The sequence below is a fragment of the Cyanistes caeruleus genome, chromosome 4, assembly GCF_971803275.1.
Source record: "Cyanistes caeruleus chromosome 4, bCyaCae1.hap1.1, whole genome shotgun sequence".
NCBI classification, from domain to species: Eukaryota; Metazoa; Chordata; class Aves; order Passeriformes; family Paridae; genus Cyanistes; species Cyanistes caeruleus.
The window spans coordinates 43,501,290-43,524,844 of record NC_141704.1 but is presented as its reverse complement, the minus strand read 5'-3'; the positions used below and the strand labels follow the sequence as shown (position 1 = coordinate 43,524,844).

The 23,555-nt window shown below is 34.7% G+C and overlaps 1 protein-coding gene across 3 annotated transcripts in view; it reads right to left on the bottom strand.

Moving 5' to 3' along the window:
• Positions 1–23,555, bottom strand: part of PPP1R12A (protein phosphatase 1 regulatory subunit 12A) — a 112,166-nt gene that overhangs the window by 32,191 nt on the left and 56,420 nt on the right. For all 3 annotated transcript variants that reach the window (XR_015285493.1, XR_015285492.1, XM_086884213.1), the window contains exons 3-11: positions 19,913–20,031; positions 13,489–13,648; positions 11,521–11,665; positions 9,302–9,376; positions 8,902–8,990; positions 8,617–8,774; positions 4,818–4,939; positions 2,073–2,288; positions 1,184–1,278 (exon numbers count right to left, since the gene is read on the bottom strand). Coding sequence is in view for 1 of the 3 variants with exons in the window: in XM_086884213.1 (XP_086740339.1) it covers positions 1,184–1,278; positions 2,073–2,288; positions 4,818–4,939; positions 8,617–8,774; positions 8,902–8,990; positions 9,302–9,376; positions 11,521–11,665; positions 13,489–13,648; positions 19,913–20,031 (1,179 nt within the window). In the remaining 2 variants the exon portion in view is untranslated. The remainder of the gene's footprint in view (positions 1–1,183; positions 1,279–2,072; positions 2,289–4,817; positions 4,940–8,616; positions 8,775–8,901; positions 8,991–9,301; positions 9,377–11,520; positions 11,666–13,488; positions 13,649–19,912; positions 20,032–23,555) is intronic.

Here is a 23,555-nt window from a genome sequence, read left to right as displayed (position 1 = left end):
ATAATCTCTCTATAAACAAACCAAAATTGACAAATTAGGTCTCAAAGAATATAGCAGTCGAGATTATGACAGCACAAACAGAAACTCAAAATTTCTCTCTTAGAGAAACACAGATTAAAAACTATCTGGCCATGTAAAATGAGAAATGCTAATAAATTACACTGAACTTTAGGGAAGTGTGAGATCTGAAATATCCCTGAAATATCTGAAATTCTGTTTTGAAACAGAATTTGTCACCTAGAGACTAAACTTAAGCAACTTCCTGCAAGCGTGAGAAAAAGTAATATTTATCTTGTGTTTGCATTGAAACAAACAGTTCTCAAGAACAGCAACAAAGACATTCCTCTTCAGGTATAAAAAGACTATCAGTCTCACAGACAAGGATTACAACAGCACATTTTGAGCAATCAAAGGACTTTCATGGATGACAGTTCAGGTCATCCAGCATTCATCCGTCTAGATATGATCCAACCAAGGCATTATGGAGACCTCTACATCTTGTACTATGCATTCTACAGTAACTGCAGAAAACATCTCTGTAGAACCTCAGTAAAGGAGAAGTGAAAAATAGGAAGGTTCTGACTATGTAAATATGCTATGTAGGTACCCCAAATCCTAACAGGTATCAAGCCTATTCACCTAACTATTTGTTTCTTTTATTCTGAAAGCTACAGAAGCAATAGCAGCAAATAAAATAAAAATCTCCAAAAGATAACGAAAGGTCAACATGTGAACAGGAAAAGCTTATCTAACCTATGATTCCTGTATTGCTGCTGCACAAAATCATTTTTAGTGAAGTCCATAATAAACACACATTTTATCAAAGTAATAATGTAGCCCAGTAGCAGCACTTTGTCACTCAAGACAAAGCAGTAAAATTTTAGCACCCTTCAGTAGCTTAAAAGTTTAGGACTTCATATTTTGAATTTTATTTTCTTTCTCAAGAAGACAACACTCTTCACTGAGTTCTCCTCTTGTCTTAGAATAATTTGGACTCTAGAAAAGCTTATTATAATTTACAAGATCAAAAACATTCAGGAAGTGGACTGCCATATGAATTAGCATAAGCTGAACAGGCAGATAGTGCTATAAATTAGCACTATTTTTAAACATGTAACTTTGTCAGTCACTTTAAAATCTTATTTAAATTTTATATTAAAAAAATATATAACTTCAGATTCACCTGTTTTCTTTTTCATCAATGTCAGAGGTACTGGCCAGCCGTCTTGGTATTGTAGGTGCAACATATGCAAGTCGAGTTCCTTTTCCATCTTTCTCCTGAAAGACATCAGTTTTTTGTTAATTGTTACTATTATTAATTATCTTGTCTGGAAAATCATCATTATGCCAACTCCAGCCATATTTATTGTGACCTGATTACACAAATGAGTTTTAAGCCTTAGTTAAGTATCATAAAAGACCACAACAGGAAAAGGAAACTGTGAATGTTTCCATTCTAGTGATGATAATGACTTACTTCTCTTCTTCCTGCTTTGCTGAAATACAATTCCAAAAGTGATTCCTGAAAGCAACTGGTTCAATATTTTTATGTAATACAGTACATTATCATTCTTAATATTTAAATTGTATAAACATTTGTATTTCATTCTATGCAACCACAAGTTCTATTTTGTTCAGCTACCTGAACACTTGGTTTAGTTTAGCCATAGGTTACAGAACCAATTTTCGAAAATAAAAAATCACTACAAAATGAAAATGAATACAAAAGAGACTTCTATAATTTAGAAGATTCTTTTAGCATCACTCTCCAAGTGATGCAAAAGCTATCAAATCTCTGATGTCCTTAAACTGTAAAAATGACTACTACCTTTGCAAGTCCTAAAAAGGAATTAAATTCCAGCATTTAATTATTACCAGACACTGAATAATTACCAGACACTGAAGGAGTATATTACACTTTGAGTGATACTACAAAGAAGCTCTGTAATTTAACAGCAGTAGTAAAGAACAGATGTGTACTACAATCTGACTCCTATAATACATCATTAACATCTATACTAAGAAATGTATATGAATTCCTCAAAATGTTGTTTCACCCTGTAAATGATTACCTTTTCTTTGTTGTCCAGTGAAGAGGAAAGTCTAGGACTTGATGCAGAACGCATAACACCTGCAGAGTCCTTTTCTTTCTGTGCTTCTTTAGAAGCAGTAATCTCTGCAAGTGCACCATAACTACCAGTTTTTCTAAGACCCAACCTCCATGAAGCAGGAGATTCATCTTTCCTCTCTTCATCTTTGGGAGAAACCTTGGTTGTAGATGTTGGAAACTATAAAACACATGAAAATGAATTTACTTTATTAACTTACGCTATACATGGTAATTCATGCTCTTTGCAAAGATTTGAGAACTGTTTTTAATAATCGTAAGTGCTGAACTCATAGGGAAGTTGTAGTGAGAAGCAACCTATGCACTTTTCTCTTGAATTAGTCAATGAGATCAGAAATGTAAGACTGGTCAAGGAATACCACTGCTATAAAGTTAGCTTACAAAAACCCACACTTTGTAATACACGCTGTGAACTTGAGATAATAACTTAGAAACATGCAAATCCGGTATTAACATTTTGATTAAATATGTTATTTTGCAACCTGTACATAAACCTGTGCACACAAGAACCTCACCATAGATTTTTCACCCTTATTGGGCACAAGAACAATGCCAGTTTTGCGCAAGCCCTGCCTCCATGATGCAGGATCTACTGACTCCACGACAGGCATGATAGGAGGAATGAAATCATACTAAAGCCAATTAAGACAAGACAAAGATGAAGATTGAAAGGAAGGAAAATAGAAACAAAAGGTTGTTTTAACACCCTACAGTTTGTTCCTAGGTTTGCAATAAGTAACTCTTCATTACAACACAAAATACCAAAAAAGCAGTAAGACACTTAAAGCCTTAGTAACAGATTACAACCAAACATAACACAGCATGTTTAGCTCATTCAGAGACAGTATTACAGCTTGCATAGAAAAGAACAACAAAATCTTTGACCTTACAAGGTCCATGGCCTAAATCCTCACACTGTTGATAATAATGGAAGATTCACACTAACATACATACCCCTTATCTACTTACCATGGATCATTCACATCCCTCAATCACATCCCATGCTAGTGTAGCTATCCCTCCCAAACTTGCCTTACCTTCAGTACCTGCAGCCAGAGAGCAGCATTACTGAAAGCAGTGCAGACTGAAGGAAACCTGACTTATAGCTTAGAATACTGCATCTGCACCCCTTGGTTTTGCCATCTATGATGTAAAAGCAGAAGTGCAGCTACAGCTGTTCACATGCTGCATACCTAAAAAGGCAGGTGCAAGCATAGGTCCAAGATCACACACAGAGTGCTGCTTTACCTTTACTGGTAAAACCAGTTTAAAGCATTTTTGTTTACTGATAGAAGCTGTAACTGCTCCTTTAGATCACAGCTACCTGCTATGTTACAAAATAATAATTTTGATATAATGTGCATTTATTTTGTATCTACAGAAGGCCCTAAGCTTTTCACATAATAATAGGAAAATAACTACACTTTTAGCCTGCACTTTTTACCTGGAAGACCAAAATATAAAACATTAATTTCTGCATAACAAAATTAGAAGTGTATTGATGATTTGTAAAAGGTTGTAACTTAGCTTAAAATCAAGCTTATTTCCTCTCTTATGAAAATATACCCCCATATCATTAAATCTGATCAATTAAATTAAATTAAACATGCACCTGTTACATTAAAGTATGCTTTGTAAGATGAATCGCTATTAGATTCTACTGTGAATGTGGAAGTCTAACCCCAGTAAGCTCCCGGGAGCAAAATACACTTTATACTATTCTCCTAGTACTTTGTCTTTTCTCTACTGTGGCTGCAATTTATCATGGTTACCATTTCTCCTGAACATGCTTTTCAGATGCATCAGTAGATGGTTACATTTTGATGATGATATATATAGAAAAGCTGTAATGAATGACAAATGAAGATTTACTGGCTTACTATCCAGTTTGCTCTGATATTCTACAAGTCTGGCTATGCATTATCTACTGTAATTTTTTTCCCCAAGCATATCTATCTTGCCAAGTAAAACTAAAGTTTATCCAAATTAACTTTTCCTGCAAAGTTACAAGCTGTAAAAGCTTCCAGCATGCAATATGGCTTTGCTAGGTGTGGATTTGAGCTGTGCATTGAATAAATCATGTGTCCCTATTATTTAGCTCTTCCATGAGGTCTTAACCATATTAAAACATGGATGAGACCCACATAACTTTCTGCTTTTTTTTTCAGGTATCATTTCTGATTTCTATGCCAAAGCTAGATAGAAATATTCTAGCTGAATATTTCAAGGGACTCCTGAAAGTCACACAGTCATTCCTGCCTCCCTTGAATTAAGTGCATCAGAAATACAGGCACAGAGAGACACTAGAACTGCAGCTTCTAGAAATTCTGGAGGAGTCTGACATAGAAAAGACTTTCAAAAGATGAAGTTTAGCTTCAGAAAAAACAAGAACTCCACACACTGTGCAACAGAATTTTTCTTTTTTTAGAAGGATTTTACATTCAGCTATTTCATAGTTCTGTATTTTAGGTCCATGTTCAGAATTAAAGCCATTGAAAATTTTTAAAAAAAACCAGTTTCTGGGGAAGATCAGAAAGTATTTTAAGGATCTACGCATATTTTTATCAATTCACCACTTAAACAAATCTACTAACAGTAGAATAAAAAAATATATACTTACATGGAAAAAAAGAAATATAAAACCATAAGAATACCATATCATAGAAAATAAAAAGGTGTTTTCTTTTACCTTCTTAACAGGTGATGTAGGTGCCCCTTGGCCACCAGCTACTGAAGGCGCCATCACAGCTACTGATGCTGATTGTGTACTTGTGGTATTTGCATTATTAGCTGCCAAGGTTTTGGTCTTATCTGCAAAATATTTACAAGATTTTAATCTTCATTTTTCATTCACAATTTCATCACCTTTACAACACCAAGCTGGATTTCTATCCAACAAATTTGACAGTTAACTTTATGACCAGTATTTTACCATTTATTCCTCAGTGTTCTCTCCCTTACTCGAAATTTATATCTTAGCTAGGTCCACCTTCTTTTTCTAAAAGATTGTGCAAGTAACAATTTTTTTGTATTGATCAAGTGGTACCTCTTAGAGATCCAGAGACAGAACTACAGAACTATTCAGGTTCTAAGTGACTCAGGAGATCACCTAATTGAACCTTCTGCTCAAAGGAGAGTCAATACTACCTATGAATCAGGATGCTCGGGCTTTGATGAGTCACATCTTGGAAACCTCTGGAGACAGATTTCAGTCTCCCCACACAGCCTGTATTTTAGTAGCTGGCTAATGACTATAAAAACTGTAACAGTAGAAGATATGTTAGCATCTCATCTGATCTCATCAATGCATATAAATATCTCAAAGGCAGGTGTTGAGGATGGTGCCAGACTCTTTTTGGTGGTGTCCAGCAACAGGAGAAGGAGCAATATCATAAACTAAAATACAGGAAGTTCCACCTCAACATGAGGAAGAACACCGAGGGTGGCAGAGCACCGGAAGAGGCCACCCAGAGAGGTTGTGGAATCTCCCTCTCTGGAGACATTCAAAACCCACCTGGATGCTTTTTCATGTAACCTGCTTTAGGTCACCCTGCCTTGGCAGGGGAAGTTGGACTTGATGATTTCCAGAGCTCCCTTCCTACCCTGACTATCTTTTGATTCTGTAATAGTTAATTCAAATTACAGAAGGCAGGTGCCAATTCAAAGTGAAACATTTATTCTCTGATAACTATGCGTGTTTGAGTTCAAAGAAATATTTAACTGTGCAGAGAACTCCATGAGGAATTCTAGTCACCAGAATGAGCTGTGGCAGGGACTTGCCCTTCCAGAACATCAATTTTCCATTTGCTTCATTCCTTCTTTGTCCCTTGTTTTTCTTATCTACATTTCTCTGTCTACCTATCTACTCTCTCCTGCTTTGTTCAAATTCTTTCCTCTGTCTACGGTTTATGAACCTCAACCCTTCTTACACAAATACACAGAAAACGCCATGATTGATATACAACAACTGCTGTCACTGCTTTTGCTTGAGCTTCATAATGTTACACTTTGCTTCTGTTTCACATATTCAAACTGCACATTCTTTGGGCTCAGATGTTGCCTCCTATTTATTAGTGCAGTATGAAGCAACAAGGGGTTCCATCCCTACTGGTTTTGGCCCTACTGTAAATATATCTTTCCATCTACGTGACCATACAGCCTAGAAGTAATTAAATTAGAAAGTATGCAAGGATTTCATGAAGTGCTCTCACAACTAACATTTAAATTCAACAAAGTACTAATCTACAATTAGAAATTGTGTAATCCATGGTATTGCAGTTACACACTTGTTTTAGTTATGGACATAGCTGAATAGGTGTTTTGAATGTTAGTTATGTAGTAAACAAATACAAATATAAACAGCTTACATGACCAATGGCACTTGATAGAAAGTTCTTTTTAAACACAAGTGAAAAAAAGTGGTGGTAAAATTCTTGGTGATAAAAAGCTGAACAAGGCAATGTGGGACTGACAGTATGATTTGAGATGATGCACAGGCAGATTGGATAGAAATTTTTAGGTAAAAAATATCTTTAAAATATACAGAAGTTATCAGGAGGGATGGATTTTTCCATCTGAACTTATCAGAATGGATTTTTTCACAACTGTATTCTTAAATTATTTCTAGAACTATAAGAACATAGTTGTATGCATGACTGAGCTGATACTGACTAATTAAAAAATTAAGTATATCAAAAAAGGTAAGTTACAAAACCTGAACTGATGAAAATTTTATTTTTTATCTTGTATCCCTGTCCTTTGCAAGAAGCTACTTTCATATTCATATTTCCCTTCTTGGTCTTACAGACAGAAGTGCATTTATTTTTAACCTATATTCGCACATAACCAATGAAACAAAAATATAGGAAAACATTTAATTATCCTAAAATATTAAAAATCACCATTTCCAGTGCTTCAGAATACTGAACAGCATTAAAATATTTCACAACCAGAATGGTCCTTATAATAATAGGATTTTTCACTAGAAAAATCTTTCACTACCTTAAGCTGAATAATGGTAAAAAAAGGAAAAGTAAAATCTTGGAACTTAAAGAGATGTATCTCTACAGGGAAAAGCTTAAAGTGTATCTTGCCAAATAAAGTATGATAAAGCCTTGTTGATATTAAAACCCCCAAAGTTTACATAAATTAATTCTTGTGTCACAGTCAAATTTTCCTGGCACAAACTACTGGCAATGAAGAGAACACAGTTACCAGAGTCATAAAGTTCAGCAGACATTACAGTCAGCTCAGAGACAGAGAAATTACTACATGTTATATATTATAAGTAGTTTGAGTTCAGCAAAGCGCAGTAAATAATGGATGCAAGTACTCTAAGGTAAAAGACTAACGACAAAGATTGCCAGACACTTTTTTTAAGCATAATAATGAAATGTTGGATTGTTTCAAACTACAAAAAAAAATTCCAACAAATTAAACCATAATAGAACGTTTGGTTTTGTAAGTTATTTTTACTCCTATCTACATTAAATGCTTATGATAGATTGGCTAGCTTTAAAATACCCTCATAGTCTTATCTTTCCAGGTGAAGAAATTAGAATCTATTAAAATGAAAGCTGACAGTTCACCAAAAAGTGTTACTTATTTTAAAAAGTTTAAGTACAAAATATTAACAAGCTATTTCTAATGTCATCCATATCTATGTGTTGTACTGCTGCACTGCAATTCTAAAATTCTTTACTAGGATTGAACATACATCTTTAAACACTTATTGCAAGACACTTGTTTTCTGGTTTGAAAGGAAAAGATAATATGATGTTCTTGTATCGGTACTTGCTACTCTGATAATTGTTCAAGAAAAAAACAACCCACTAATTCCATTTCTCAAGAGAGAAATAGAGAGAAATAGAGAGTAATATGCATACAACTTTGCATACAATGCAAAACTTTTCAAAGAACAAGTCTCTTGAACTTAAGTTACATATGAAGCAACAGTTATTATTAAAATAATACCTTTAAAAGTTTATCCCAGCACACACAGAAAATATATGCATGACTACTTAATGAATAACTGAACCAGATTAATTAGTAATTACTTCAAGATGATAAGAATAAATGAGAATGTCTGCAATTTTGCTGATCCAATCTCTATACCAGTTTCACAAGCAAATACTGCTAAGGAGTCTTCCTCTCTAATTTGATCTTCTAACTTTTTCAATGTTTCTGACATGCTACTTCAGGCTTATATTATTTTATCTATCTAATTAAAAGCATCAATTTGTTAAGCAGCCAATCAAGTAAGCTGGTTAATAGCTTTAACCTAAGTAGCTACCAGTAAAGAGAGCCATTTGATATGTCTGTTATGACTTGACTTTAGACACATATAAACTTACTTTAAAATAACAGGAGACAGTGAAATATAGAAAAATAAATGAAATGTAACATACTTAACTCTGTATCAAGTGATATTAAATAAGTAAATTTATAAAGTAAATATTTAATGAAAGGCAATGCTCCAAATAACATACCTGTCTCTGCTTCAGATTCTGAGTCATCATCCTCTTCCTCCTCACTAGAACAACTGGACTCATCCTTCTTTCCTTCTTCTTCTTCATCTGCTTTCTCTTGCTCCAGAGACTCTATGCTAGATGCATTCTTTTCTTGCTCCATAATCAGTGTCTCCTTACTGAGTTTGAAAAGAGAAGTATTTATTAAGTACTGAAGAGTTTACTAAAGCCTGTTAAGTAGGACTTCGTGACAGCTTGTAAAGTCATCTTTTTAAAGACTTCATAATTTTTCCTATTTTTACTTACTTTTTAAATGTTTTCTGTGTCTGATTATTATCCATGTTGGCTGTGGATTCAATTAGGGGAGACTTCTTTTCACGTTTTTCACTATGAAGCTTCAAAACACAGAATGGTGCAGTTTAATTGTTAGAATGGCAGCAGTATGACAAAATTACAAATGGAGAGGAATCTCTAAATATTACAAACACTAGAATGTGTATAAACTTTCAAAGTATGAATGTTCAAATCCCTAAAAATCTTAGAAACTGTTATTCCAAGTAAGATGCTCATTGTTGATACTTCAGATCATAAAATACCCACCAGACAAGACAAGTCGTAGATCGCCTTTTTTCTTCAAGGGTTTTTTGATCACCATAGGTGACCAAGTAAGGGCATAAAAATATATATATATATGAACAAGGCCTACCAGATTCTGTTTCTTTTGTAACTCTTCTAAATATCCTAGAATATCTTCATCTGCCACATCAAATGCTGTCTGACCCTGGAGAAGAAGTAAAACACCATAATTGTACAACAGAATTTAAATGTATCAGACTACGATGTCTTCTCATCATATGATGATGCAGGTTAAGCAGAACATTTAGAGAGACAATTTGGAAAATATGAATCAAGCTCTACTGCAAACTGTTAGTCTGTCAGTACTTAAAAACAATTTTGCAATATTCCTTTTTTTTGGGGGGTGGGGGGGCAGGGTGGAATTCAAACAAAAATATTTATACCTGATGAGTAAACACATTTTTAAGTGATAAAGATACGACAATAAAATTTTATGTTGTTTGAGGGAAAAAAGAACACTATGAATGGAAAGTAGATTGATGAATATAATCTCACAGTATTAGTGCCAAATAACTGTTCACAATGGCAGTTGAATGGATGGATCCTGAGCAGTTCAGTATCCTGCTCATCTTAGACTAGACATATGGCTTGATTTTTTAAGTTTAAATGATTTGAGGGAGTTAATGATAACAAATTTAAGTAGTCACACATTCACATTTTACAGCAAAACTACAGTTTACGCTTTACTTTATAGAAGATCTGCTATGACCACTTGTTATTTCTCCTTAGTGTATGATTTCCATGGGACATATACTTGAAGGCTGGAATCTAGCCAAAGTCCCATATTCACTGGCATAAATGCAGCTGCATCAACATGCTGGGTGGACTTACTGAGATGCTGGGAGATCATGACAAGACCAAACTAGAAGTACTTCTATACAATAACCAGTAATAAAAACAGAGCTGTCATTTAAAAGTGGCCACAGCAGCTTATAAAAATAATGAAAGCTGTTCTTGTTTGTCTGCGCTGATTTCAGTTTCTCAAAACTAAAGGCAAACTTCCTCCTAATTACACTGCGAAGACTTTTAACTGGTTAGAAAGGATGAACCTTTAAACTGCTAATTCTGATCATACAGCAGAAGCATGTGCACCTTTTAACAAGCATTAGCCAAAACAACTTGAGGTCTTCTGCCATATGAACTATTACCACAAGCTTATACTTGCATTATAACTACAGTTTTTAATGTGGCCTTCTATTTTTAGGTAGCTATTACATGGTAATTAGATCCACTATAACCACAAAAAGTCACTTTGCAGAAAACTGTAGCAGCTGGAAGGTTACACCTTAAACCCAAATCTGCAACAGTTGATACCTGAAGTCAGGTGGCCAAGTTCTCTGAGATGCTAAGCACATACAACCAAAACCAAATCCAGAGGTTTCAATCCCTCTCCAAAAGCAAAAATGCTTACTAGCTTACTTAAAAACAGGCAAGACTTTCCTAGCTTGCAGAGACAAGTCCGTATACCAAAAAAAGACACCACTGACATCTCTCTATGCCTCCTTTTTTCTTATTCTCATCCAGTGGACTTGAACATATGGTTATGGGAGAGCTCTCTAGTGTGTAACATCCACATTTTCACAACCCCAGTAAAAAATCTAACATAAATTGGAAGCTGAACAGAATCTATCTGTAAAACACACTATGAGGAAAAGAATGAGAGCTCAGCACTTACATGGCTGAATGAAAAGGTCTGGGTCCTTTTGATGGTTATGTGAACTCATGAACATATTTATGTCTATTGGGAACAAGATCAGCAAACTACACAGGCCATTGCATAAAAGCCAAAGAAATAGAGCTTAGGAAGCATTCAGGTTATGTCTAGGGGGTCCAGAGTTACCTACAAGTTTCTTCCAAAACACCCAAATCATCATAATATAGTGACAACTCTTTAATATACTAACACAAACTGATTTTACGAGTTAAAACACTACCCAAAGGCATCATCATCATCTTGAGAGATCAAACGAAAGCTTGAATGCAATCCATCAAGCCACTATTTTTGTACCTCTGAAATGTCAACAAACTCTTTCAATTGTGAATTTCCATGTCAAAGATTGAATGGACCATTTAATAAAAGAACAAAGCATAAAGTTGGCCTAGAAATTAATTTAGACAATCAGAGAATTTAGTGCTGAACACAACCATGCTGGTTTGACAACACATGCATTATATAAAGCTCCACGTACAGTAAACAGCAGTTTATCATCACTTTTCTTACCCTGGCTTCTAAAGTCACTTTAGAGACCAGAACTTTGTATCTTGACAAGGATTACATAAAAATCCTACCACTTTGTTGACAGCCTCCATATCACATAGGTTTTCCACTAAAATGCGACATGCTTCTTCTTTACCCCAGTGAGCAGCAGCATGAAGTGGTGTCCAGCCATCATAATCTTTAATATTTACATCGTAGTGAGCCTGTATTAAAAGCCTGAAAAAATTAAAAGATAATGATCTTGACACTGCCAAAATAAGTTTTAGTAAAAATTATGAAGCTGCTCTATGGTGGTATCTTCCTCCTTTTTTCTCATAGATATTTTAGTTGGGCTACTGACAGTTGATTAATTCTACTTCTCATAGAAACACCTGCCTTTTAATTGTGCAGGTGTGTATATATATTTTAAGGAAAATTCAAGAAAAGCAGCCTTTTCCATTTTCTTCTCTGTTCACTTCCTCTCCAAAGACCATTGTTTCTATAATTACATATTCTTCTCTGTACATGCAGAAATAGGCAAAAGGCCTATTTCTAAGGAACTAAGAAAAAACTAAGGAAAAAACTAAGAATAACTAAGGAAAAAAGTTGTAAGATACAAAAAATTGTTAGATACAGTGTTCTTATTAGTCTTACTAGTAAACTATTAAATCCCCCTTCCATTTTAAAATTAGCTGCTTGAAACTTTCATTTCCTGTCATTAACTTTTTGCAAAAATCTAATGTTTATATGCTTCAACTGTTCTCTGAGAGGGAGCAGAGTTCCTCAAAGAGACGACCTGGTGTTCTGCCTGTATTCAGCACTCACATTCATCATGGGTTCTCAGGTGAGCATCAAAGTGACAAAGATACTTAAACTAACAAGTGTTTTTATGTAAAGAGCTAAGAGCTGTCTGAACCACTGTCCATAATTGTTAAAAATCACATAAGAACAAAATATTCTTCTAAAAAAAATCTGTTTCTCAAGATCCAATATACTTACAGTAATATCCTCCAATGAGTCAACTTTCACACATGATCAGCTGCAAATCTTGCAGTCTTGCATCCAATACAGAGCACACATTTTTGATAATTTGAAGCAATCACAAAAATTGCCTGCACATATGTTTTGCCTCTCCTAGGAGAAGTATATAGACTGGACTACAAAAAAGACAAAAACTGAGGGAGCTAAAAAACACCCAAACAGTTACAGATACAACTCCCTTACAGATACCTGCTACTCTAAAACAAAAATCACTCTTTTCCAACAGAATAATGTGCTTTCATCATGTTTGAGCATCAGGGTTTTTTTGAAACAGAACTCCCATTCAGTAAATTGCTCTGCAGGCCTTAAAGGCACCGATACTCACAGTCAGGATGTGTGCTTATTTTCACTCATGTTACAGTTTGTAAGTGCTCCTAACACTGCTAAAGCAGTCAAATAAATTTACAATCATGTTAAAGCCATGTATTACTAATTATGCTTTACTAGAATAAAAGTAGAACTTTGATGAAAAAGAGATTAAATATGTTACAATATGTATTGATATAACATTAATGAAAAGTTGTGAATTAGGGGACACTTGAAGCCTAAAGCTTTCCAGGGAAGACATCAAGAGTCATGATTTTTAAAAAAATGAACACAAAATTAGATTATCTGATTCTTAAGTGCAAAAATTTTTAGCCTGGATTATGAACTCTGCTTTACGTATGGAAATAAATATAGTGTCCTGAAAATATGCACCAACCAGGATGTTAACTGGCATTATAAAAAGATCTTAAGTTTGTTTACATAGCTGGCTTTTAAAACAGGGCAACTTTCCTCTCCTGAGTAATACTGAGGCTCAACATGTATACTGCTATTCGTATTTTGAATGACGTAGAATAGAAAACCAACAACATCATGATTTATGAATGCTTGAAAACATAAAATCAAGCTTTGAGAAGAGACTGTTCTAGAGAGACTGGGATTTTCAAGATACACTTCCTGAAAGTCAGAGGTGCCCAATTCCAAGCAGCATTACATCACGACAATAAAATATGAAAAAGTTAAACCACACTTACTTTAAGACTTCTGTGTAGCCCTTAGCAGCAGCTACATGAAGTGCTGTACCACCAGATTTTGCATGCCTGACATCATTTATATGGCCACTGTTGAGCCACTGTCTTGCATCTCTTAGCATTATTCGTTCTTCTTCTTTTCGAGCTGATTCTATATCAACCCCTAATTCAGACAGGGAGGAGGAGAGGGGAAGAGAAGACACAAAATACTTTAGTTCAAATACTTCAATTCAATTATATAACGAATTTTATGCCACATTTATGTGATATAGGAAAATAAAAACTAAACAATCTGAATAATGTTCAGAGTTTGATATGAGTATTTTTTGGAAGATGAATTCCAAGGTTATGAAAACATCCAGTTTTTTAAGACAGCTTGCATAATGCCTTTTTTAACAAAAGGAGGGGATAGGTAGAAAAAGGATTATAAATAAGTAATAATAAAAATCAGTCTATTAAAACTCTTCAAACTTATTCTTTTAAGAATGTCTATCATCACCTAATAACCACTGAAGTGACCTGTTTAAAAAAAAAAGAGAAAAATTCTATTTTAATTTTCTATGCACCAAAAGATAAGTCCATGTTGATGTATCTGTATACTATAGAAAATGGCTGAAGTTGTAAGATGTATCTGTTTATAAACAGATCCCTATGAGAAGAGAAACAATCTTGCTTCTTTACAATGATGACAAGATGAAGCTATATCTTTCATACTTGCTAAAGCATTTCTGGTTTGTCACTGTGAATCACAAACCTTATACACATATAGACAACACTTTGGATACTGCAGTTCATAGCTCTACTAAAAAACCACCAAAAACTGATGGAAAGGGAGAAACACAGTCTACCATCATAACACCTACAAGTATATGCATCACGTTAAACAAATTCCAGACCCTGAATGGGTAATGCAAACACATTATTTGCAAGCATTTTTGTAATTACTACTTCAGAACATAGCAGAAAAAGAGATCTTGAAAAGAACTATGCAAGAGCATAATTCTCTCTATGATGGCTGAATGGTGACAACTCATAAGGAAAAGCAACGTAGAAACTGTGATCATCAAGAACACAAATTGTATCTGGGATTTTCAAGATACACTTCCTAAAAGTCAGAAGTGCCCAATTCCAAGCAGCATTACATCATGACAATAAAATATGAAAAAGTTAAACCACACTTACTTTACGACTTCTGTGTAGCCCTTAGCTCATAAGGAAAAACAACTTAGAAACTGTGATCACCAAGAATACAAATTGTATCTGGGTTGACCTCTATCAGAATATCAGTGGCCCGACCTTCAACAAAATGTTTTTATGTATATGATTTCTCTAATCTTATACACTGGTATGCAGGGACTTGGGAGATATATATACTGTAAAACTTTATGCTAAAGACAATCAAAAGATAAAACTTCCTTAAGTACTTCCTTAAGTTCCTTAATAAAGTAATTGAAGCAAGGTAAACAGTCAGTGTTCTGAGGACTTGACTGAACTCCTCAACTCATTCAATTAATTGACCAGCAAAACCATTTTAAACTTGACAATTTAGGCAAAAAACAAACAGAATTACATTTTACCAGAAACTGACAAAAACCATAATCCAGATGTTTAGTCTCCAAGCTGCAGGAAGACATACAGGGCTGTTGAAAGACTCAGCAGAGGAAAAAACTGAAAAACTTTCGAAGTATAACATATGAAGAGTGAAGACCAAGAACTCTGAACCAATAAGACATTGTTAGTCATATATTCGCATTCCTCAGGAAGCTCCTACGTGTTGATATGTGAATTACTGCAAACTGCAACTTCACAGGCCTGAGCATCTGCTCGCCTTTCAGAATGACACAGCAGTGATCAGCAGATCCTGGGACAATACTCTAGAATACAAACATTTATACGTCAGTGTTGCCTGCAAAACACTACTGTGTAAATAAATAGTGTATATTTGATCATCTCTTAGTCACATTTATGTCCATTCCCTTTTTGTATGCTCAAAGTCCAACAGTGAATCCTTATCAGCATGAGTAACCTTCTCCACCTAAAGAATCTGAAAAAATTCCCACCAGTGTAAAACTGTTCATGAATATAGCTGTTTGTTCTGAGGCACTTTTGTATAAAGGAAGAACAGAGAAAAAACTCATTCCACACCCTGATCTTCTGAGCTTCTAATGGGTCATATCTAAGCTTACTTTCCAAACAGGCCCAAAGAACCAGGTTATATCAAAATAGTAATGCTTTTGCAGGAAAAATACTCAATACAGACTTCCATTAATATCATGAACTATTTCTGAAGCCCAAAAATATGTAATAGTTGCAGAGGTTAATGGCAGTAAAAATACATTCTTTTACAAGACAGCAAATTTCTGGTCATATTTCAACAGAAGAAAGTACCAGAATCTTGCCAATCTAAATTAAACTCTTCACATTAATAACTCGTGAAAATGGGAATTAAACTCTGTCACAGAAAAAAAGCTGTACTCTGAGATAAATACAATTCCCATTATTAACTACAGAAAATGGAATGTAAACAGCCTTTATTATACCTTGTATGGGCCTTTCTCCTTCCTTTTGTTTTCCAGACTCTCCTAAGATACCAGGGGAAAAGAAAATGCTCATCATGTTTCCAACCCTTTCTCCCAACGGCCCATAGATGGCAATGCGCTGCCTCCAAGCTCAGCCTCAGCCACAGTCCTCGTTCACACCACCAGTATGCTTAACCCCTGGCAGCCTAACAACTTAAATCATTAATAATTTATTACAAAATGCTTTCACTTTTTTTCCTGATCAACAAGTGTTACTCAATAGCCCCAAACAGGTTTGAAAACAGTGCATCGTTCAGTGAGCATTTAATGAAAATTCAGCATAAATTTAAATGCTGAATCATTGTTTCAGGACGACTCAGCCATATAAAGGCATGTTTTATAGATACTGCAGAGAAGATCAACCCACTTTTTACTTCATGAAGTGAATGTTTATATACAAATGTAATAGTTCACATTTTATCCACATAAACAAATCTGAGTTAAGCAATACATCTGGGAGAGTCTTGTTACATTACCTATAATTAAGAATGAGGAACACGTGTTTCACTTTGGAACAGGGTGAGTGACCACTCTGACAGTTACTGAATAAATAGCTACCACACTGAAACCCCTGATTCACCTCACATTACCTCTCCCCACTAACTCACCTCCTGAGAATATTTCCTATAATTCAAAATAGCTGCCCAAGCAGTTAAAAATAATTTTAAGAGGACATCTGATGATCAACAGCTACAAAAATCACTTCAAACCATTATACTTAACCCTACTCAAGCCCTGAGGAGATACAACATTTAAAACTGGCCAGGGCTCGCCAGGACTAAAGCCACATCTCTTTCAAGACTGCTGGTTTTCACCAGTGCAAATAAAAACTTTACTGGAAAAAGACAACTTCCACAACTCTGTGTTGAAACACTGCTGAGTAGAAACACAACAGGTCACACTGAGAAACTAAATAATATTTTTGATGAAGCTAAATGATTTTGAGGATTGCGGTGGCCTCTATATACACACAGGACTGACCAATGCAAAAGGTATTAGTCATGTGGAGAAACAATAAAACAAGTCCTAGAAGAAGGGTTTTTTATAGCACACAAAATAGTTTAACTACATGGAGTGCAAACAGAATAGCTGTTCAGCATTACTTAGGTATAATTTTCATAAAACACCTGATGTTGTTATCTGTGAAGTGTTTGTAATACGGTCAAAAAAATCTTTATACCATATTCGAGCACAGAATTTACCTTCTCACAAATTACAAAACTAAGCTAGGTTTTAAGCTTAAAAAATAACTAACTCAATAACTCCCCACTGAATATTAGGGTAGAAAAATATTTTGCTAACTATCAGAGTGGTACAGCTTCAGTTACAGGATAGCTACTCCCTTAGTTCACAATTCCTGCACAGTTCATTATATCAAGTCATGCTATTTGCTCAGCAGGACACAAGAGGACACATGAAAAGGCACCTGACTCTTGGTGCAATTTAGAGATGTAGCATGTCAGGGATCTGAATGACTGAAGAAAAACAGACACTGGATAAAAATACTAGAAAATCTTTCTTCTTTAATGCCCAACACTCCTTACAACAGAACTTGTATAACAAGATAACTGACCATCTCCTCTCTAGTCAGATCAGACTTTGGAGCCTGAATGCTAAAATAGGATAAGGAAACACTACAGATCCTTCCTTTTATTAAGCCTGTAATGTCACACAGAACTGAATTGTGTCCTATGATTTATTTTTGCACATTTAGTGTCTCTAGAGGGTCCCACATTTTGTCCTGTAATAAGACACGTCCTTAAAATGCAGCTTGACACCTGCCAAAAATTTGGCATAAGTACAGAACGATGATTAATAGAATGCTGAGTAGCTGAGTAGTATGTTTCGACATTTCCTATAAAGACATAAGGCCTGAAAAAGCAGTAAAAAAAGAGATTAACAAGTGATTCTTCTCAGATACCTAACAGAAAAAAACATCAAATGTCATCAATTAAATCTGAAATCACAATGAACCTGACCAATCTTTCCAAGCAATTTTTTGGCACCAAACAACGCTGACTGACAATATGTAGGAAACCAAATTTACAGCATTAACACTGCAACACAAAAATGAAACTAAAATGAACAGAGGAATAAACACATGAAAGGGTTGCAAGGCAAACATGTTATGGAAAATATCTACTTAATTTCCACACTGCACATTTTACCTACACAGAGATATTTTGTCACCCAGGATTGTTTATTTTCAAAATAAATGGCAGGTCTTCCACTACCCTTAACACTGAGCCAGGACTGGTCATTCCACAGACTCCACTGTTAACTTGCATTATCAAAACTGTGGCACTGCTTGATTTGAAATGAAGGAATATATAATATGGAAGAAATGTGAATTATCTCACTGCTGGAGAGCTACATAGCCAAAGATGAAAGTGTCACAATGCCTCGCTGTTAATTCCACGTTACGAGAAACAATTAGGTTCCTATTTTAGAGCTATTAACTTCTCTAGCCACAACACACACAATTAAGCACTTTCTAAGTGATTCTCATAATGACTCAATAATCCTTTTTTTTGTGTAACATTAACACAAAAATTTATGTAGTATCTATATATTCAAGCTAAGGATGCCATCAAAGGAGTGTAATTAAAACCTTATTGCTGAGACAACTATCTCATGATTTAGTAAGAGATGCACTCTAAGTCCACATCCAGATTCATATCCTTTCTATTCCATTCTCATCCACAATCACAGAATACTTCCTTTGATTTTATCTTTGCACACAAAAACCCTCAGTTCTTATGTCTTCAAACATAAATTTAGAAGGAGGTATATTGCATGCCTTCTTCCCTGCTTCCATGAAACAAGCAAGCAAACCAACTGCCATAAAAATGCAAGAGGAAGGAAAATAGGCTGTCCATACCAAGTGAAATTTAGTATTTCAGAACAACCTAAATTATTGCTTTAGAAGCTAATAGCTTCAAGTGTGTAAACCCAAACCTTCTTCTCAGACAGAAGAAACTTATGAAGACAGCACCATACATGATTTACAGTAAGCTTCAATTGTGAAATACATAAACCTCACTGAAATTTTCAGTGCTGTGGCATTACAATTGGGCTGTTCAAAATAATTTAATTGAACTTGCAAAGGACTAAAAATTACTGTGTAATGTTGAATATCTGCACCATAAAAATGTACGTAAAATCCCATATAACAAAATATTTCTTTTTAAAAAAGCATTAACATATAAAAGAGAGATTTTGGAAGAGTTCATTCCCCAAATAATTCCAGTTTCATAAGAAGCTACTGCAGTCATTTAGTACTGCACATCAGTATAGTCAAGCATTTCAAGAACAACCATAAAAAAATCTAGGCTAAGGTGCATTCCAGAAGCAACTCTCAAGCAAAGACTGACAGTACTGTTAGAAAAGAGAACAACTAAGTAAAATAGAGAAATGGTAATATAGACAAAAAAATACACACAATTGTCTAACCTGATGTTGTGTGTTAACTGTAAAAACTGCTAATCAAATTTCTGTTAACACTACCAATTAACTGATTCAAAGCCTTTCCAACTGTCAGCTCCTGTGTATCAGTAGGTGTCTCTTATTTCCCTGCAGATCATGTCTTCCAGTTTCTTCTTACCATTTCCTTGGGGCATTAAATGGGTTTAAGCATATACATTAAAACTGGGCTAAGGCTGAAACAATTACTAGTTTACTGCTGAATTATGTAAATCTGTTTTAAGAGACAGACACTTAAACACTGCATTCTGTATTAACCAACTCTCTTTAGAAAATAAATTGACTTTAACAGCCACAATTTAGCCCAAGTTTTCATACTGCATTTAGTGTCGATAAATACAACAGCCTACTGTATTAAAAATTACCTTGTCTATTTACTTCATTCTGAAGCAGCTCTTCCATTGCCTCTTCTTCAGCAATATCTAATGGAGTGTCTCCTTCACTATTTACAGCTCCTACATGTGCTCCTTGACTAATTAAATACCTGCCAATAGACAAAGAAAAAAGCCTGTAAATAACACAACAAAGCTGATTAAAAAAAAAATATAAAAAAAAAAATAGCAGCCACTAGGATATCATATGCACACATACAATTAACAGAAACATTTATATTGCATGAAAGTACAAACCCTTTTGACTGTCTGCAACCTATGAATACCCCTATGCCTTTTTATCCTAATGCCCAGTAATACAAATAGCCTTCTGGTCTTCAGTTTGCCACAAAGACTACTGACATACCTGGAAGAACTGAAAGAAGAGAATGGCTAGATAATGACCAAAAGTGATGACAAGGTGAACAGGGATGGAACCACCAATTCTCACGACCTCCTCTTACTCAGCCACTTTTCCTATACCTCACAAATTCAGTGGCACATAATGTTTCTACAATTTGCCAAAATGATAACTCCTGATCTCTTTGGCAGCTTCTTAAATTAATAAAAACAAAACCACATCTCCTTCTAAGTATTCGTAAAGTCAGCTTTTGGTGGGTAAGGAGGCAAAGGGGAGAAAGAAAACTGTACTTTACACATTTCAATCCCACTATGTTTTCTTATTTAATGTGTTACTGTCTCAGGAGTCAAGAGCCCAAAATTCTCAATTCCTAATTATATCAAAGGATCAATTCCAAAAATAGGTCACAAAAGTATTATATTATTTAGCTGTATTCAACCAGAAGCCTATGAAGTTATTTTCAAGCTACAGTTAATGAACAATTAAAATTGGTCAACACAGTCATGCAGTTTCTCACATAATATTCCATTTACCTAAAAAATTCAATACTTTGAGCCATGACAGGAGTCAAGACAAGCAAAAAGCTGCAAACACACCTCCTGCCTTGCACAGCTTAATTCGTATTTTCCATATATCTGAGAAAAATTTAAAAAATCAGGATATACTGAAGAATCCATCATCCATCATAACAGGTGTATGAAATAAAAAGCGCTTTTCTACCTTCACTATTACGGAATGCCAAATTATTCAGAAGACAATCACAAAATTAACCCAACACTAATAAAAGTGCTTTGAAACACTTTATTACTGCTTAACTTCTGCCAATTAATTATCATCCTAGATAGCTGGAATCTGTTATCTTTAATCGGTAACTCAGAATCAAATACTCTCATATATCTGTTTTTTTTAATGTATGACCTAAATAGCACTTATTACTAAATCACTATATATACATCAAGAAGTGGTAAGAACTAGTATATCCCAAAATGAAAACTAATTCCCAGAAATGCAAGCATTATCTCCTGGCATATGCATCATCAGTTGCCACCAACAACTTTGATGCTGGTATATCATGTTGGTTTTACACTGCTCTTCTTGAAAGGGTGCTGCGCTCCCACTCTGACCTCTCTCATTCTAAAGGACTGAACTTCTGCAGAAATGAAAAATCAGTACAGAGGAACAACATTTCTCAACAATCCTAGTTGTATTAACAGTGAAACAGACCCCCAGATCAAAGATCAGGTAATTGCTATGCAGATGTTTGCTACACAGGAAGAAACAGCAGTGGGGAAATCAAATTTTTCACAAAGTCAAAATCAACCACTTACAAAAATATGTTTATTTTAAAAATCCAACTGAACATTCATGTTCTTCCAATGTTTACATTCTAATACAGAAAGAAAAAAACCTATTTTTTTATGTATTTACACGTAATACCTCTAGCAGAAAATTAAACCACTTCTGTAAGGAAAATACATATCTCACAGAAGCAGTTGTATTTGGTCAACTGGGTCAATAATTTATAATTATGATAAAAGAAGAAATGCATAAAAAAGTGTAGGTAATGAATAAAAGGCTAGCATAGCATTTTAAAGACTTATTGCTATAGATGGACAACTTCACGATCAATTGATCCTTTAAAGCAGACTTCAAAATGAAGCTGCTTACAGATCAAAATCAGATCAGCAGTGCTAGGGGATTAGTAGGGTTGGAGAAGTAGAGTTATCTGATTTTCCTTTTGCAGGTGCTTACAGGGCTTTGGTTTTCCTGGGTCAGCAAAGGAAGGATAGGTGAACTTGCTCCTAGTTCACAGGATTTAAAGGGATGGAAGTCACACAACAAAGATGAAAGGCAGCACACACCTTGCCAAAGAAGTGACAACACTTTTCCAACCTATCTTCAGCCACTCCAACTAGGCCTCTCTGCTGCCATCCCTCTCAAAAAATTAACAGTGATCCCCTTGAATAAATTAAGTGAAAGAACATTGAGAAAAATAAGAAGATTTTGCTGTTTACATAAGAATTATTTCTCAAATGAATTGTATTGCAAACTAAATGTTAATTAAAACTTATAGCATGACTTCAAATAGGAGTGTATTTGACATTTCAGTTATCCTGGTACCATATACTAAAACCTTCACATGCAACAGTACATTATTGTTTGTAGGCATGTATGCATATATTAAGACTTCTATGTTTTGGGAAAAAAACCCAAACAACATATACAAACAACAGCTTGTATTTTACCTTTTTAAAGCAGATGTTACCTTCATCTTGAAATTTCATCTTTCTAAAACAAGCAAACATAATCTAACTTCATTACCTTGACAGATATTTAATTTATACAGCTACATGTATGCAGTAAAAAGGAAATTGAAGTAATGTAATAAAAAGTTCAGAACCATGCCTTTTGACATCATGTCTAGAAAAAGGTCCTTTATGTAATTTTGGAAGAAGTAAAAAAGTGAAAACATGAAAGATTTCCATCATCTCCTACTAAACCTTTCAGTATAGCAATTGAGTTTGCATGTTTTGAAATCCACCTGTTCAAAAATGGTCATGTTCAACAGACAGCTACAGAAGAATAATTCAGAAAATCTAGTGAGAATCTATATAATGTATTGGAAGGTGTTCATTCTAAATCTAAATAGATGACAAGGAAACAGTAGTTTGATTCAAACCACGCTCTTTGATTGGGTTAAAGCTTTCAAGTGTTAACACTGAAGCTAAAGGTACAGCTTTTAGACTCTTGTGGTCTAAATATAGGGAACTGTAAGTATCCTAGGAATACTAGGAGAGACAAAAGCAGCAAAAGAGGAGAAAATAACTCCTGATACTTTTGTCCTGATATTTCCATGACAAGGATTATGCAGCCTGGGTAAGACTGGAAGAACAAGTTTGCTTTTCAATACCATTGTTTTATGAAGACAAAAATACTTCTAATTGAGATGTTTTCCTATTAGGAGTCACTGCTGTATATTCCTCAATAGCTGTTGAAAACTGAAATTAACTACTTGAAAAAAACTGCAGACATTTCTTTTTCTAGAATTATTATGAAACATAGATACTCTCCTACCATTTCAGAAAAATACATTTTTATATCACGAATAAAGGGCTAGAATCTCAGTATATCTGAGACAATACAAACTAACCTTCTGAGATTACTCTATAAAAGCCAAACAGTCCACACTGAAACCAATCCCAGGAACTGGAAATAAAAAATTTTAACTAGCAACACGGCCTACATTCTGAAAAATCCCCCCCAAAAATCCCAAAC